This window comes from Jaculus jaculus, chromosome 21 (genome assembly GCF_020740685.1).
Source record: "Jaculus jaculus isolate mJacJac1 chromosome 21, mJacJac1.mat.Y.cur, whole genome shotgun sequence".
Classification (NCBI taxonomy): domain Eukaryota; kingdom Metazoa; phylum Chordata; class Mammalia; order Rodentia; family Dipodidae; genus Jaculus; species Jaculus jaculus.
In genome coordinates this window covers 12,133,174-12,147,523 of record NC_059122.1, presented here as the reverse complement: position 1 = coordinate 12,147,523, position 14,350 = coordinate 12,133,174, and the positions used below count along the sequence as shown (strand labels likewise).

Sequence of the window (14,350 nt, the reverse complement as noted above, 5' to 3'; positions counted from 1 at the left end):
AGACGTTTAGAGTGGCCCAGCCATCACCTAAATGCACTTTTAGATATTCCCATTGGCCAATAAAGATACTTAATAACAGCCGTTCTTTTACTTTTATTTTTTGTTGTTCATTTTTTATTATTTATTTGAGAGCGACAGACATAGAAAGAAAGACAGATAGAGGGAGAGAGAGAGAATGGGCGCGCCAGGGCCTCCAGCCACTGCAAACGAACTCAAGACTCGTGCGCCCCCTTGTGCATCTGGCTAATGTGGGATCTGGTGAACTGAGCCTCGAACCGGGGTCCTTAGGCTTCACAGGCAAGTGCTTAACCGCTAAGCCATCTCTCCAGCCCCAGGCGTTCTTTTAAAAAACATATTTACTTATTTACTTATTAGAGACAGAAAGGGGGAAGAGAATGGAGGGGTGCACCAGAACTTCCAGCCACTGCAAACAAACTCCAGATCCATGCACTACCATGTGCACCTGGCTTGTGTGGGACCTAGAGAATCGAACCTGGGTCCTTGGGCATCTCAGCGCTTCGCCTTCACAGCTAAGCCATCTCTCCAGCCCAAGAAAGGTACCTTCTAACCACCAGTAGCCACTCCCAATCTCTCCTCCGTCCTCAGGCAGCCACTTACCTACTTCCTGGGTAGCCTTCGATAGGCGCCCTCAATAGCATCTCAGAGTAGCCCTCTCCCCCTGAGGGTTAAGCCGACAAAGGACTCAGGGGCCGGTTACCTGCCGGCTGAGGAGGCAGTACACCAGGAAGACGGAGACTCCCTGCAGGGCGTTGACCACGGTGAACAGGTAGGCCATGACGCGCGCGGCCGGCCCCACCTGCAGGACGCCCAGGCACCACGTGCAGCCCAGGATGAAGAGCTGGGCCATGGCCTTGACCGTCAGCATCCTGCGAGAGGAGGGACGGCTGACCTCGGCCACGCGACCTTGCCTTCTTGGAGTTCAGTTTATTTAATTACTCATGCCTTTTAATTTTGTTTGTTTTTCAGGATAAGGTCTCACTCCAGAGGAGTGCTCAGCCCTGAAACATCTCTATCACACCTTCCCCAGCTCTGGGGTCCATCGCGGAAGAGGAGGCAGAAGGAACGTAAGAGCCCAAGGAAGGGTGCGACTCCTTACAATGCAACTGTCCAGACAGAAATTGGCCTCTAGGGGCTAGAGATGGCTTGGGGCTGGAGAGATGGCTCAGTGGTTAAGCACTTGCCTGTGAAGCGTAAGGACCCTGGTTCGAGGCTACATTCCCCCGGACCCACGTAGGCCAGATGCACAAGGGGGAGAGCACATCTGGAGTTCGTTTGCAGTGGCTGGACTCCCTGGTACGCCCGTTCTCTCCCTCCCTCTTCCCCTCTGTCTCTACCTGCCTATGTCTGTATTTCTCAAGTAAATAAATAAAAATAAAATATTTTTAAAAAGATATAAAGAGTTGATGGGCTGAGTTGGGGGGATGGCTTAGCGGACTGTGGAGTGTCTGCGTGTCCAGACACAAGGATCGGGTGGAGTGGACTGGGCGCCGTCTCTCGTCCTACCTTGTGTCCTGGATGGTTGACACTTCACTGTTGAGAGAGGAAAGCTTCCTTCTCAAGATCGAAAGGACCACAACAAACAGCACAAAATTTACCTGTTGGAACCACAGACAACATGCAAGTCAGAACACAGACGTCGGGGCTGGGCGGGTGGCTCAGTGGGTACCTCGCCTGCTAGGCATGCAGGTGTGGTTCTCTGGGCCGGCCGGGTGCGGAGCGCGGTCTGTGATGCCCACGTGCCCACGGGCAGGAAGGGAGGTGCAGGTGACAGAACAGCCCAGAAGCGAGCAGGCTGGCTAGAGACCCTGCCTCCAACAAGGTGGACAATGGGGACTGACCCCTGCCCATTGTCCTCTGACCTCCACACGTGCCCACACTCACACACAATGAACGCATTCACCAACACCCACCGAATCCCAATCCCCCAGCATATGGGACCCACTTTCCCTTCACGTCATTCCCCCACTATAAATTGGGGGGGGGGGGCTGGCAGCAGATGTGAATCACAACCCACCCCAAGGAAACGGACACTCCTTGGACCTTTTCTATCAGACCAGGGCTTTTTGTGTGTGTGTGGGATAAAGGGGTTTATTTTGGCTGACATGCTCAAGGGGAAGCTTCATGATGGCAGGGAAAAACGATGGCATGAGCAGAGGGTGGACATCACCCCCTGGCCCACATAAGATGGACCATAGCAACAGTAGAGTGTGCCCCAGCTAAGGTCTTTTATGCAGCCCAGGCTGGCCTCAAACTCATGATCCTCCTGCCTCAGCCCCCTGAGTGCTGGGATCCCAGCTGGGCAACACCACGGCCCGCTCCCTTGCGCTGTCTCGAAGCCTTCCTTCCCTCCTGCCGGTACTTACGCAGATGATGCCGCAGACGGGGCCGAGGAACGCCCAGATGAACCCTTGGTGTAGCTGGAGCCAGCAGCTGAGGGCAGTGAGAAGGACACAGAGAGATGAGCGAGAGCTCAGGACACAATCAGGCAGTGGAGCTGCTCTGAGGACGAGTCTTTAAAAAGCGATTGTCAATTTTTATACATGCATATAATATTTATATATATATTACACATATATTTGAGTCATGCTGAATAGACTGGCTTTTTTTCTTTTTAACGCAGGAGAGCAAGATCAAGGGTGGGAAAAAGAGAGAGAGAGAGAGAGAGAGAGAGAGGGAATGAGTTGGCATCTCACGCATCGGATGCATTGGCATCCGCAACGCCGGGGCCAGGCGGGGCTCACCGCGTGGGGCTTCCGTACAGGTGAGGCCTGGACGCCGCGGACACGGCCACGATGGCCGCGGGCCCCCCGTAGCCCACCGGGAACATGAGCCTGCGCATGAGCTTGCTCCTGCGGGCGGCGCCGAGCTGGGTGAGGCTGCGGGCGGTGAGGAGGAGCTGCAGCCCCTCCAGCAGCATCCAGAAGAAGGCCGCCAGGTAGAGGAAGTGCAGGGCGCCCGCGATCGTGGCGCACAGCTCCTGGGGGGGGGGGCAGGCGTGGGCAGAGGTGTGGGGGCGCCCGTGGCAGGAGCACCCCTGTTCTACTATACTATTATGTGCTGGAGAGATGGCTTGGCAGTTAAGGCACTTGCTGGCAAAGCCAAAGGACCCAAGTTCGATTCCCCGGGAACCACCATGAGCCGGGGGTGCTGGGCGGCCGAAGCGTCTGGAGTTCGTCGGCAGTGGCTCGGGGCCCTGGCCTGCCCACCTTGCCTATCTGTCTCTTTCAAATAAATAGGTAAATAGTGTTTATAATATTATTTGTTATTTATGAATGAGAGAGGGAGGGAGAGAGAATGGGTGCGCCTGGACCTCCAGCCACTGCAAATGAACTCCAGATGCGTGGGCCACTTTGTGCATCCTTCTTATGCAGCTACTGGGAAATGGATCCTGGGTCCTTAGGCTTCACAGGCAAGTGCACTAACGGCTAAGCCATCGCTCCAGCCCTAGGATCCCTCTTTTGTCTTTTATTTATTAAATTATTTGGGCATTTATTGTGTGTGTGTGTGAGTCAATACCAGATCACGTGTGTGGAGGTCGGAGGTCAACTTTGGTGTGTTGGGTGGTGGTTGTTACTCCTCTTTCCCCTTGTTTGAGACAGGGTTTTTCCTCTCCTTTCCTCCCTTCCTTCCTTTTCTTCCTTTCCATCCTCCCTCCCTCCCTCCCTCCCTCCCTCCCTCCCTCCCTCCCATCTTTAGGCTTCACAGACAAGTGCTTTAACCACTAAGCCATCTCTCCAACCCTTTAATTTTATTTTAGAGAGAGGTAGAGAGTTAGAACTAGAGCGAGCCAGTGAGAGAGACAGAAAGAGAGAGAGAGAGGGTGCGCCAGGGCCCGCAGCCACTGCAAAGAAAATGCAGACGCATGCACCCCCTTGTGCATCTGGCTAACGTGGCTTCTGGAGAATTGAACCTGGGTCCTTTGGCTTTGCAGGCAAATGCCTTAACTGCTAATCCATCTCTCCAGCCCCTATTTGTCTTTTTATTTATTTGTTTTTTTACTTGAGACAGAGAGAGAGAATGGGCACACCAGGGCTCCAGCCACTGCAAACGAACTCCAGATGCGTGTGCCACCTTGTGCATCTGGCTCACCTGGGACGTGAAGAATCAAACCTGGGTCCTTAGCCTTCACAGACAAGTGCTTCAACCATCTCTCCCACCCTTTATTTTTATTTATTTTAGAGAGACGCAGAGAAGTAGAGTGAGTGAGAGAGAGAGAGAGAGAGAGAGAGAGAGAGAGAGGGAAAGAATGGGCATGCCAGGGCCTCCAGCCACTGCATATGAATCCAGACCCCCGTGCCACTTTGTGCACCTGGCTTTCGTGGGCCCTGGGGAATCGAACCTGGGTCCTTTGGCTTTGCAGGCGAGCACCTTAACCACTTAGTCTTCTCCCCAGCCCCCCTTTAATTCTATCTGAATGACTCATCCCACCAGTGTCTCCCCGGGGCCGGGCATGGGCCTTGGGCACAGTCTGTACCTTGGGTTCGGTCTGGTCGATGGCCGTGAGGAAGAGGAGGTGGGCCAGGAAGAGGCAGAGGCAGAGCTGCAGGTGCAGCGAGGTGCTGGTGCCCCGGATGGGCCTGCACAGGAGGAAGGTGAGGCCCGCCAGGAGGAGGCACAGCAGGGAGAGGCTGAGCCCCGCGCAGGTGATGGCGTTCAGCACACGGTCGTCCTCCTGGTGGTGGTGGGGGGGGCAAGGAGGGCGTTCCATCTGACTCTCTCGTTCTGGGTGTCGAGTGTGTATGCGTGCATGGTGTGCACGTGTGCGTGCATGTTTGCATGTATGTGGGCACAAGTGTGTGTGTGGATGCTTGTGTGCTTGTGTGTTTCTTAAAGACAGAAATTGAGGTCACGCCTGGCGTGGTGGCTCTCGCCTTTAACCCCAGCACTCAGGAGGCAGAGGTGGGAGGATGGCCGTGAGTTCGAGGCCACCCTGAGACCACATAGTGAATTCCAAGTCAGCCCTGAGCTAGAGTGTCACGCTACCTTCGAAAAACAAAAAATAAGAAAAAAATTAAAAAATTAAAAAGAAAAAATGGCCTGTTATGGGGGCAGCCAGTTGCTCTCTGAGCAGGAGTGGAGGCCTGCTCCACAGAAGGGAATTCGTGCCTGGTACCGACAACCCTCGTCCCAAGTTTATGGCTGGGAAGGTCAGTGGCTCCGAGGCGGAAGCCACTGCTGTTCCTTGTCACAGTGGGTAGGGTGTGTGCTCCCCATGGGCCATCCCAAAGGTCAGGGAGCACTCGGGAAGAGGGTGACAGGGAATGTCGGAGCCAGAGGGCGGGAGGAGTGTGCGGAACGCTGTCTTCCGTACAGGAAGGGGAGGCTGTAGTCATGTGCTCACAGCCACACGCCTTTCCAGGTGCCCAGTCCTGTTGCTGTGCAGGGGGGGGTGGGGAACGCAGACGAAATTTAGGTCACAAATGTGTTCTCTTCTGCGATGGTGGGCCTGGCCTAGTCAGATGACACCTTCCGTGTTTTGAGTTCTCTCTGGAGAAGCATGTCAAGCTCAGGAAGGGGTATTGTGTGCGGGACGTTTTCCCTGCTGCTGTTCACCAGGGACACTGGTACCATGTGAGACGGGTCACCAGAGAACTGAGTGTGGTCCTCTGATGCCAGCCAGCAGACCCCTGGGACCTCAGTGCAACCACACCAGGCAACTGTATTGTGGGGGCAACTAAGGAGCTTCAAGAAGAACCCAGATGATGCTGCAGGCCAGGCCGAGGACCCTGGTTGGGTTGCGTCAGGCACGGCGCAGTCGAAGCAAGAGCCACGGAGCTGACCTGCAGAGGTGGTCCTCGCCACCCTCTCCCTGAAGCCCCTCCGGGACGGGACGGGAGGTGGCCACGGGGCCGCGCCCTCACCTGCTCGGCGAAGAGGGCATCATGAGCACCGCGAAGCTGCTGAGATGCGCGCACTGGCACGTGGTGCTGGTCCCTGCGCCGCGCGCCGTCCTGCAGCCCACGGTGGCCCAGCGGCCCGCATCCGTCCTGGCCGCGGTCCCAGAAGACGCAGAGCGCCTGTCCCCGCGACCCGGGGCTCGGAGGCTGTGGGGACAGTGCACAGGCCGGGAGCTGCTGCTTGTCCAGTTCCCAGAAGCGGACCCGAGCTGGTGGGGAAGGGATGACCACTGTCCAGGAGCTCCCCACCCCACTGGGGAGGTGGAGATGTGTGGTGCGTGGGCCTGTCTCCCATTCCTAGCCACCGTTCCTCCCAGACACGCACGTGGTGGACGAAGGTGAGGGTGACCGGGGAGCTGAGGGTCAGCGTGTCCTTGTGGCTCACGAAGACGGAAATGACGTCAGAGAGCAGAACCGGCGTGGACCCCGGCAGCGAGCTGGTGTGGGTCCCGTGCGCATCCCCGTGCTCAGGCTCCAGGAGCAGCGGAGCCTCCGCCAGCAATTTACCGATGCCTGGAAAGGAGACGAGACCCGCCACAGAGGGGCCTGTGGGGCGAGGTCAGGGTCAGAGGGAGCTTGCAGGGAGTGTCCCCTTGTGTGGGTCCTCGCTGTTCCCCGGGCGACGTTGGGCACCGATGTCCTGGGCACAGGGGGAGGTGGGGCAGCAAGGTGAGTCTGAAGGGCACTGAGCCAACTGAGGGGCAGGTGATGGGCCGCGATCCCCGTCTCTGTCTCATCTATTCAAAAGGGGAGTGGGATTAGGAACACCGGGGAAGGGTGAGAAGGGACTTACAGACTCTAAGGTGACTGCATGCAGAGGATTAGGGTTGCTAACCCATTGGCTGGTGTTACAAGGCTGAAGTTGTGAGGGAGAATTTGCAAGGGAGGGAACAGAAGCGGTGGGAAAAGCTACGTGACATCATCCACGTGCTGGATGGTCACAGCAGCGGGAGACTGGTTACTACCAGATAAGGGTCTCTCGGGCAGCTGGACACAAGTTCAGGAACTGTGCGTGGAGGAGAGAACCTTCGACTATGGAATGTTCAGGTGCTTTGGGATAAGGGGGAGGACCCGCCAGTCCTGTTTTTTCTGGGAGAAGATGAGGCACAGTGTGACAGAGTGCATTCCCGACAACAAGGCCAGCTGCAATGCCCACAGCCCAAGGTTCCCGGCCATGTCCAGCAGCCCAGGCCAGTTTTCTCACGGTCCCAGCCCGTGCTTAGCCATGCCCGGCACCCTTGTGGCCTCTCTCTGTCCCCTCAGGGCTCTTTAACCTTTCATGATCTGTGTTGCCACACTATCCGGTATCCTGTCCCGGTGACTTCTCACCCCCTCGGCCATTACCCGTGGCACCAGGTTGCTGAGTCGGGTCCCAGCTCAGCTGCATCTCCGCTCGACTCTGAGTCAAGGTGACATTCCTGGGTCCTCCTTGCTTCTGCACCTCCAGAGACAGTTCTGTGAGTTTGGGGATTGTGGGAGAAAAGTTAGGTTAGGGCTTATGGCAAGTGTCCATGTGGGTCCCTGGATCCTCGGGGCTGCGGTTCCCGGGAGGCGTCCAGGCAACCCTGGAGAGCAGGGTCTTGAGTGGCCGTGAGCGCGACTGGACGTCACACACCCGGGAGACGACTTCAGAGAGCAGCTCTCGTTTACTCAATAGAGAACTGGGTTTATCAGCAGTCGAGAGCGGGAAGAGGATCCTAAGGGGAGTGGTAGGTTCAAAGGCTGCTAGGGATTCCTAGGGACGTTCATCCCAGCACGAAGGGGGACAATGAGGTGATCTACATAGTGGCGGGAAGAGGCTTGAGGGGGGATGGGCTCTGTGAAGGCTGCTGGCTGACTCCACATAAGGAGGTTCCTAGGTCACAGGACTGTGGGCAAAGCCTATGTTCATGGTGTGCCAGGCTGGGAGAGGGAGTGGCCTCTTGTAGCCCGGGGGTCCTTAGCCATGCCTGGCAGCTCAGGCCCGTCTCCTGAAGGCTCCAGCCTGTGCCTGGCGGTGCCCGACATGTCCACAGAACTGTGATACAGTGCACTGCCGTGTATAAAACACGTGGGATCTGAATTTACAAGGGATTATAAATGGAAGAGCAGTTGTCCAGTCATAATTTTGACAAAAGAAATAAAGGTCTGGCTAAATACATATAGTATGCTCATCAAACTGCCCTGTGAGCACTTCTCTTAATGTTCATACCCGTATATGAATGCTACTCTCTCTTTTGGTAGAGATTCTTTTCTTTTCAGATGGCACTGACCATGGGATGACTCAGAAGGCATCACAGTGCTGGGAAGAAGTGACAGGAATGCTCAGTACTGCAATATCTCTATCACACCTTTCATGGCTCAGGGTCTAATGTGGAAGAGGTGGCAGAAAGAATGTAAGAGCCAAAGGAAGTGTAGGACTCCTTACAGCTTGCTCCTCCAGACACAAAATGGCCTGGATCTCCATGACCTCACAGTGCCTGACACTACCTACACAAGACCATCATAAGAGGAGGAAAAGATCATGATATCAAAATAAGAGAGAGACTGATTGAGAGGGGGAGGTAGGATGGAGAGTGGAGTTGTGAAAGGGGAAGTGGGGGTGGCGGGAATTTTCATGATTTATTATCTGTAAGTATGGGGGCTGTCAACAAAAATAATTAGAAAAATCAACAAAAGGACCAATTTCTAACTGACACCAGACAAAATAAAAAATGTAAGAAGACCTATCGCATGCACGTGGATACGTCATTAATGCAAAGACTTAGGTCTGGTGAGGCGTCTAGTGGAAAGGTGCTTGCTGTACCTTCATAGCAACCCGAGTTTGGACCCTCAGCGCCCACGAAAACACGGTGGGCACGGCGGTGCGAGCTTGCAGTCCCAGCACTTGGGACGTGGAGGCGAGAGAATCCCTGTGGCTCACTCTTTAGCTGGTTCAATGAGAGACACTGTCTTTAAGAATAAGAATGGGGGGGCTGGAGAGATGGCTTAGTGGTTAAGCGCTTGCCTGTGAAGCCTAAGGACCTCGGTTCGAGGCTCGGTTCCCCAGGACCCACGTTAGCCTGATGCACAAGGGGGTGCATGTATCTGCAGTTTGTTTGCAGTGGCTGGAGGCCCTGGTGTGCCCTTTCTTTCTGTCTCTCTCTCCCTCCTTCTCTCTCTGTTTGTTGCTCTCAAATCAATCAACCAATCAATCAATCAATGAAGAGGTTTTTTTTTGTCTTCTGAAATAGGGTCTCTCTCTAGCCCAGGCTGACTTGGCATTCACTATGGAGCCTCAGGGTGGTCTCGAACTCACGATCCTCTTACCTGTGCTTCCCGAGTGCTGGGATTAAAGGCGTTTGCCACCACGCCTGGCAATGAACAGGATTTAAAAAAAATAAAGAATAGGAGGGAAAGTGACCTCTGACCTCCACATACATCAGTACACATGTGTACACACACATACATATGAACACACACATGCACACGAACACGCACACACCTCTCCAAATCAACAGTCCAGGCCAGATGGACAGCGTGAATGGAGTCTGAGGCAAAGGACAGGCAAGGCCGGAGGGCAGAGCGGGCACTCACGGGTGCCTGCAGAATAACTGAAGGACGACGTCCCCTCAGGCTCGGCCTTGCCCAGGATACCCAGGGTCCCCTCCAGGTCCAGGAGCAGGCTAGTGGCCACGCAGCGTTGCTGTGAGTGGGGCAGGGTGCTCAGGTCCCCAGGGACGTCCAGCAGCTCGTCCACCTTCCGCATGAGTCCCTGGAGGGACAGGTGGACACAGAGTTGGCATCCACGGACCAGCAGGACAGCGTGAGCACCCAACTCCAGAGAGTGTGTGAGTGACAAAGATGTCATCAACCCAGGACAGGACCGAATCGAGACACCCTGGAGTGTCACAGTTCAGGGCTACCCAGGGCCTGCTTCAGGCAGGGGATCAGAGCAGGGCAGACAGCAGAGTGTGCCCCTCCCCATGGGCTGCATCACTGGCATCTCTCTGCTGCTCCCCCGCGTGGCCCTCACCTGGATGGTGTGGCTGGCATTGGCTGCGTCGAAGTCTCTGAGCAGATCCTGGACTTCTTCAAAGAAGCGGGAGAGGCTCTGACGGGGGGTGAGATTTGGACTCCAGTGAACGAGCAGGGAGAGACAAGGGGTCCTGGGAGGGATCGGGCCCCTCACCGGGACCCCCGCTCACCTGGCTGTGGACTCCCGACGGCGGCGTCCAGGCGGGGAAGGACGCCGGCTCTGCAGGGACAGGACAGAGGTTAAGGACGGGCTGAGAGCGCGGGCGGGCGGGCGGCGAGGCTGGGGCTCGGCCAGGCAGGTACCTGTGCAGCGCGTGTTCTTGGGCCCGCTGCGGGTCTCGGGGACCGGCTCCCAGCCAGGGCGGCAGTGGCACTTGTAGGACCCCCGGGTGTTGCTGCAGACAGTGGAGTTGTGACACTGATGCTGTCCGGAGCTGCACTCGTCCACATCTGGGGACAAGGACAGGCTCAGACCTTGAATCCTCTGCTGGGGCCCCGGCCCCTTCCAGAGGCATCGGGCTGTCCGTGCTGAGCCCTGGTGGCCGCAGGCCAGGCTGTGGGTGTAGGAACTACCACCGTCCACGTCTGGAGCCCCCCACAGGTACCCCAGCTCCTTCCCTGGGCCTGAGGCTCAGACCAAGCCCAGCAGAGCCCACCCGACCCCACCCCCACCTGTCATGCTCGGGATGGAGCCCTTGATGGGATATTGACTAGGACATCGACGTGGCTTCCAGACCTTCGCACTCCGTGTTTGGTGGGCCGTTGGGGGACCCAGCGACCGGCTTCCAGCCTGGGCGGCAGAGGCACTGGTAGCCGCCCACACTGTTGATGCAGTGGGTGGAGTTGTGGCAGAGGCTTCTCCCCGAGGTGCACTCATTCACATCTGGGGACAAAGCCAGAGGGGGTCAGACCTGCCCTGCTTGCGTCTGCAGGTCTTCTCACTGCCCCAAGTCCATGAGCAACTGCTGCCACCTGGTGACCTTCCATGTGGCCTTCAGAGCAGAGCACCTTCTGGGGGCCTCTGTGCAGGACAGACAGACTTCACTAAAGATCAGAGACCCCAGTTTATAGAAGGGAAACTGAGTCATTGTGCTGGGCTTCCGGACAAAGGGCTCTTCCGGCCTTGTCTTTCCCTGGCCGCGGCTGGGGCTCCCCTTCTCAGAACTGGCAGTGACAGATGAAGATGTGAGGGGCCTCAGGAGTTGGGTAGGTTCTGTTCCAAACTAGCTGTTCTCTGTGACCCGTCCTGGGGTGCAGGAGGGGCCCCTGTGCCACCTCACCCACGCTCATCAGTTCTGTGTGGTGCCCCCCATGGAGCCCCTCCAGCCCTGGCGTGCTGGGCACCTTGCCCAGCCCTCCATGCTCTACCAAGGGCCTCAGCCCCCCACTGCCCGCTGGAGGCTGGAAACCGCCTCTTCTCCAGACTGAGCCTGTGCACAAGAGGAAGGGAGGGCCTCTTCCCCTCTGGCCAAGCCTGGGCGCCAAGCCCACCCTGAGGGGGCCCTGTGGGTCAGCTCCGCCGAGGCCCCACCCAGGGCTTGTCCACTCTCCCTCCGCTGGAGGGGCCCCTGCAGCCTTGACCGTGGCTCCTTCCTTCAGCAGGGGTGCTCCTGGAGGTGCTGCGGACCATTCCCAGGGTGCTCTTGGGTCCTCAGCTGCACTGACCCACGCACAGCTGTCAGCATGGGACCCAGGCAGCAGCCCCTGATCTTCCCTTGACCCTTAGTGTCACCTGACCTCTCTGTGGTGGTGGGCAGGTAACTGCACGCTTGATCCAGTGTAGACGCCAGGAACTAAAACAGCCCGGACCCTGCCTTGGCTGCTCCGGGATCAATGAGGTGACCCCTGACCCTCAGACTGGGGAGGTGAGGTTGAGGGGAGGCGCTCACCGTGACAGGTGTTCTCACTCTGGCTAGTGGAAAACGTCCTTCCAGAAACCAGCTCATATCCCGGGCTGCAGATGCAGCGGTAACTCCCTTCCGTGTTCTCACACTCAGCAAATTTTCCACAGGACACTAGACCGGGCTGCACACACTCGTCGATGTCTGGAACAGAGCAGGACCAAGGGTCACCTCCCCAAGTGTGAGTTCTGTCAGGGGAGAGACTCCCGTGTCCCCTGACTCCACGCTCACGGGCTGAGGTGAAGCTGGCATCTCTGGGGCAGAACCTGGGGCCCACCCTGCTGTGGCTGAAGGCTGATCCAGCTGCCTGGCTCCTCCCAGTTCCCTGCCTGGCATCTGGATTTGGAGGGTGCCATGGTGGGGGAGAGCAGAAGCCCAGGGTCTCCCCAGTGCTAAGGTGAGGTGGACTGAAGCTCAGGGTCTCCCCAGTCCTAAGGTGAGGTGGACTGAAGCTCAGGGTCTCCCCTGTCCTAACGTTGGGTGTACTGAAACTCATGGTCTTCTCAGTCCTATATGAGGACTGAACCTCAAGGTCTCTCAGTCCTAAGGTAATATGGACTGAACCTCAGGGTCTCCCCGGTCCTAAGGTAATGTGTACAGAAGCTCAGGGCCTCCCCAGTCCTAAGGTGAGGTGGACTGAAGTTCAGGGTCTCCCCAGTCATAAAGTGGGGTGGACTGAAGCTCAGGGTCTCGCCAGTCCTAAGGGCAAGTTGAGGTACTCATTCCAGGGACCATCCTCTCTCTGTCTCTCCCTCTCTCTCTCTCTCTCTCTCCAATAAGTCCTGCGTAGTTACTTTTTGCCTCTCTACCCTCCTTTTTTCCCCCTTGCCTTTTTTCTGTTTTTGATCATGGCTAAAAACCAAGGGCTGAGACCCTCTCCCCCATTGCCCACATCCCCCACTACTGCTGGGCGACCCGTCACTGTCTCCCGAGTGCCCTGTCCCCAGTCTGTACCTTCACAGAAGCCCGTGGGGTCGGTGATAAATTCCTCAGGGGAGGTGAACCCTGCCTTGCAGTGACATGTGTTGGCACTGGCACATTCCGAGTTGGCAGGGCACCACCTGGCACAGCCTGTGGGGACCAAGACCCTGGTGAGAGGGCAGGCTGGCAGAGGGCAGTCATCACAGAAGAAGGAGCCTTGGAAGGTGGGTGGGGCCTAAGATGCCATGCAGAATTCACTTCCTCCTGGGCAGAGTTGTGTGCAGCCACCTCCCTCCCCGGGCTCAGGCTGTGGTCCCCGCGTTCCCAGCCGACTCACCCCCGCTCTTCTGGCTTCCAGCTCCCGACAGGCTCAGGAGGACACACAGCGCCCCTGCAGAGTGAGGGAAGGCCAGTGGGAGGGAGCTGAGGAGAGGGGACGCACCTGGGGCAGCAGGTGGTAACCCTCCTGGGTGGCGTCATCCATTGCTCAAAGAGAGGGAGCCAGTGGCATCTCCCTGGACTGAGTCCATGGACACTAGTTGGGTTACTACATCTAAGGTGGTTTTGGGGGTGCTGGGTGTAGACGGGATACTGACCCTGGACTTACCTGACGCTCAGCACACGGGCCACTGCCATTGGCCCCACAGCCTGTCCTGTCCCCCTCTCCCCTTGGCCCAAGAAGGTGCGGGGGGCCCTATGCTGAGTCTCAGCGGTTCCCCACTTAGGGAAGCACTGGGTCCATAAGTCATCAGGACCTTATGGATTGGGGGCCTGTGCCCAGAGATGGGCTAGGAGGCTAAGGTGAGGGCCTGGAGAGAGGGGATTGAGGGGGTGTGGATATAATACAGAGGGAGGGTTCAAAAGATTAAATTCGATTGGCTTGAGTGTTACTGGAGAAGACGGCAGAGGAGAGTTAGATAGATCAGGATGTGTACATACAGAGAAGAGAGATAAGGAATTCACAGGGAATGAATTGGAAGTGATCTCAGGGACGGGGTGAGATGGAGCAAGAAATAAGGAACGTAGGGAGGAGGGAAGGGAAAAATAGAGTGGCTAGAGAGAAAAGGGAAGGGAGGGAGGGCGGTCTGGTAGGGCCGGGAGATGTTCAGTCTGTTGATGTAGAAAAAGGAATGAGTGTGCTAGAGAGATGGCTTAACCGGTTAAGGCGTTTGCCTGCAAAGCCAAAGGATCCCGGTTCCATTCCCCAGGACTCACGTGGGGCAAATGCACAAGGGGGCACATGCGTCTGGAGTTTATTTTCAGTGTCTAGAGGCCCTGGCACACCCATTCTCTCTCCCTCTCTCCTTCTCTCTCTTTGCTCTCTAATAAAGAAATAAAAATATATACTAAAAAAAAAAAAAAGTAAAAGACAAAGCGATGAGAATTGACATTCAGAGACACAGAGGAAATGCGGGCAGGGATGGAAGACCAGCGGATGCCTGAGGACGTGACTCCCTTCCTGGGTCAGCCAGAAGCAAGGTCTCCCCAATCTGGAGGAGGTGGGCTTCCGTTTAACGTCTGATCTGCCCCTGAGGGCAGCTGAAGTCCCTCCCAGTGCAGCCGCTTCCCAGAGTGGGGCTAATCCAGGCGGTGTCTGCAAATCACCCCTTGGAG

At 56.7% G+C, this 14,350-nt stretch overlaps 1 protein-coding gene across 1 annotated transcript in view; it reads right to left on the bottom strand.

The window, feature by feature from the left end:
• The window catches only part of LOC123456390 (adhesion G protein-coupled receptor E2-like), a 16,154-nt gene extending 2,782 nt beyond the window's left edge, over window positions 1–13,372 (bottom strand). The window contains 18 exon segments of the mRNA XM_045139413.1: window positions 719–887; window positions 1,525–1,616; window positions 2,385–2,451; window positions 2,763–2,998; window positions 4,496–4,704; window positions 5,896–5,998; window positions 6,000–6,065; window positions 6,244–6,464; window positions 7,263–7,373; window positions 9,474–9,651; window positions 9,913–9,990; window positions 10,085–10,134; window positions 10,218–10,364; window positions 10,651–10,797; window positions 11,804–11,959; window positions 12,770–12,886; window positions 13,074–13,159; window positions 13,344–13,372. Of these exon segments, the coding sequence (XP_044995348.1) occupies window positions 719–887; window positions 1,525–1,616; window positions 2,385–2,451; window positions 2,763–2,998; window positions 4,496–4,704; window positions 5,896–5,998; window positions 6,000–6,065; window positions 6,244–6,464; window positions 7,263–7,373; window positions 9,474–9,651; window positions 9,913–9,990; window positions 10,085–10,134; window positions 10,218–10,364; window positions 10,651–10,797; window positions 11,804–11,959; window positions 12,770–12,886; window positions 13,074–13,159; window positions 13,344–13,372 (2,262 nt within the window).
• Window positions 13,373–14,350: the final 978 nt, after the last annotated feature.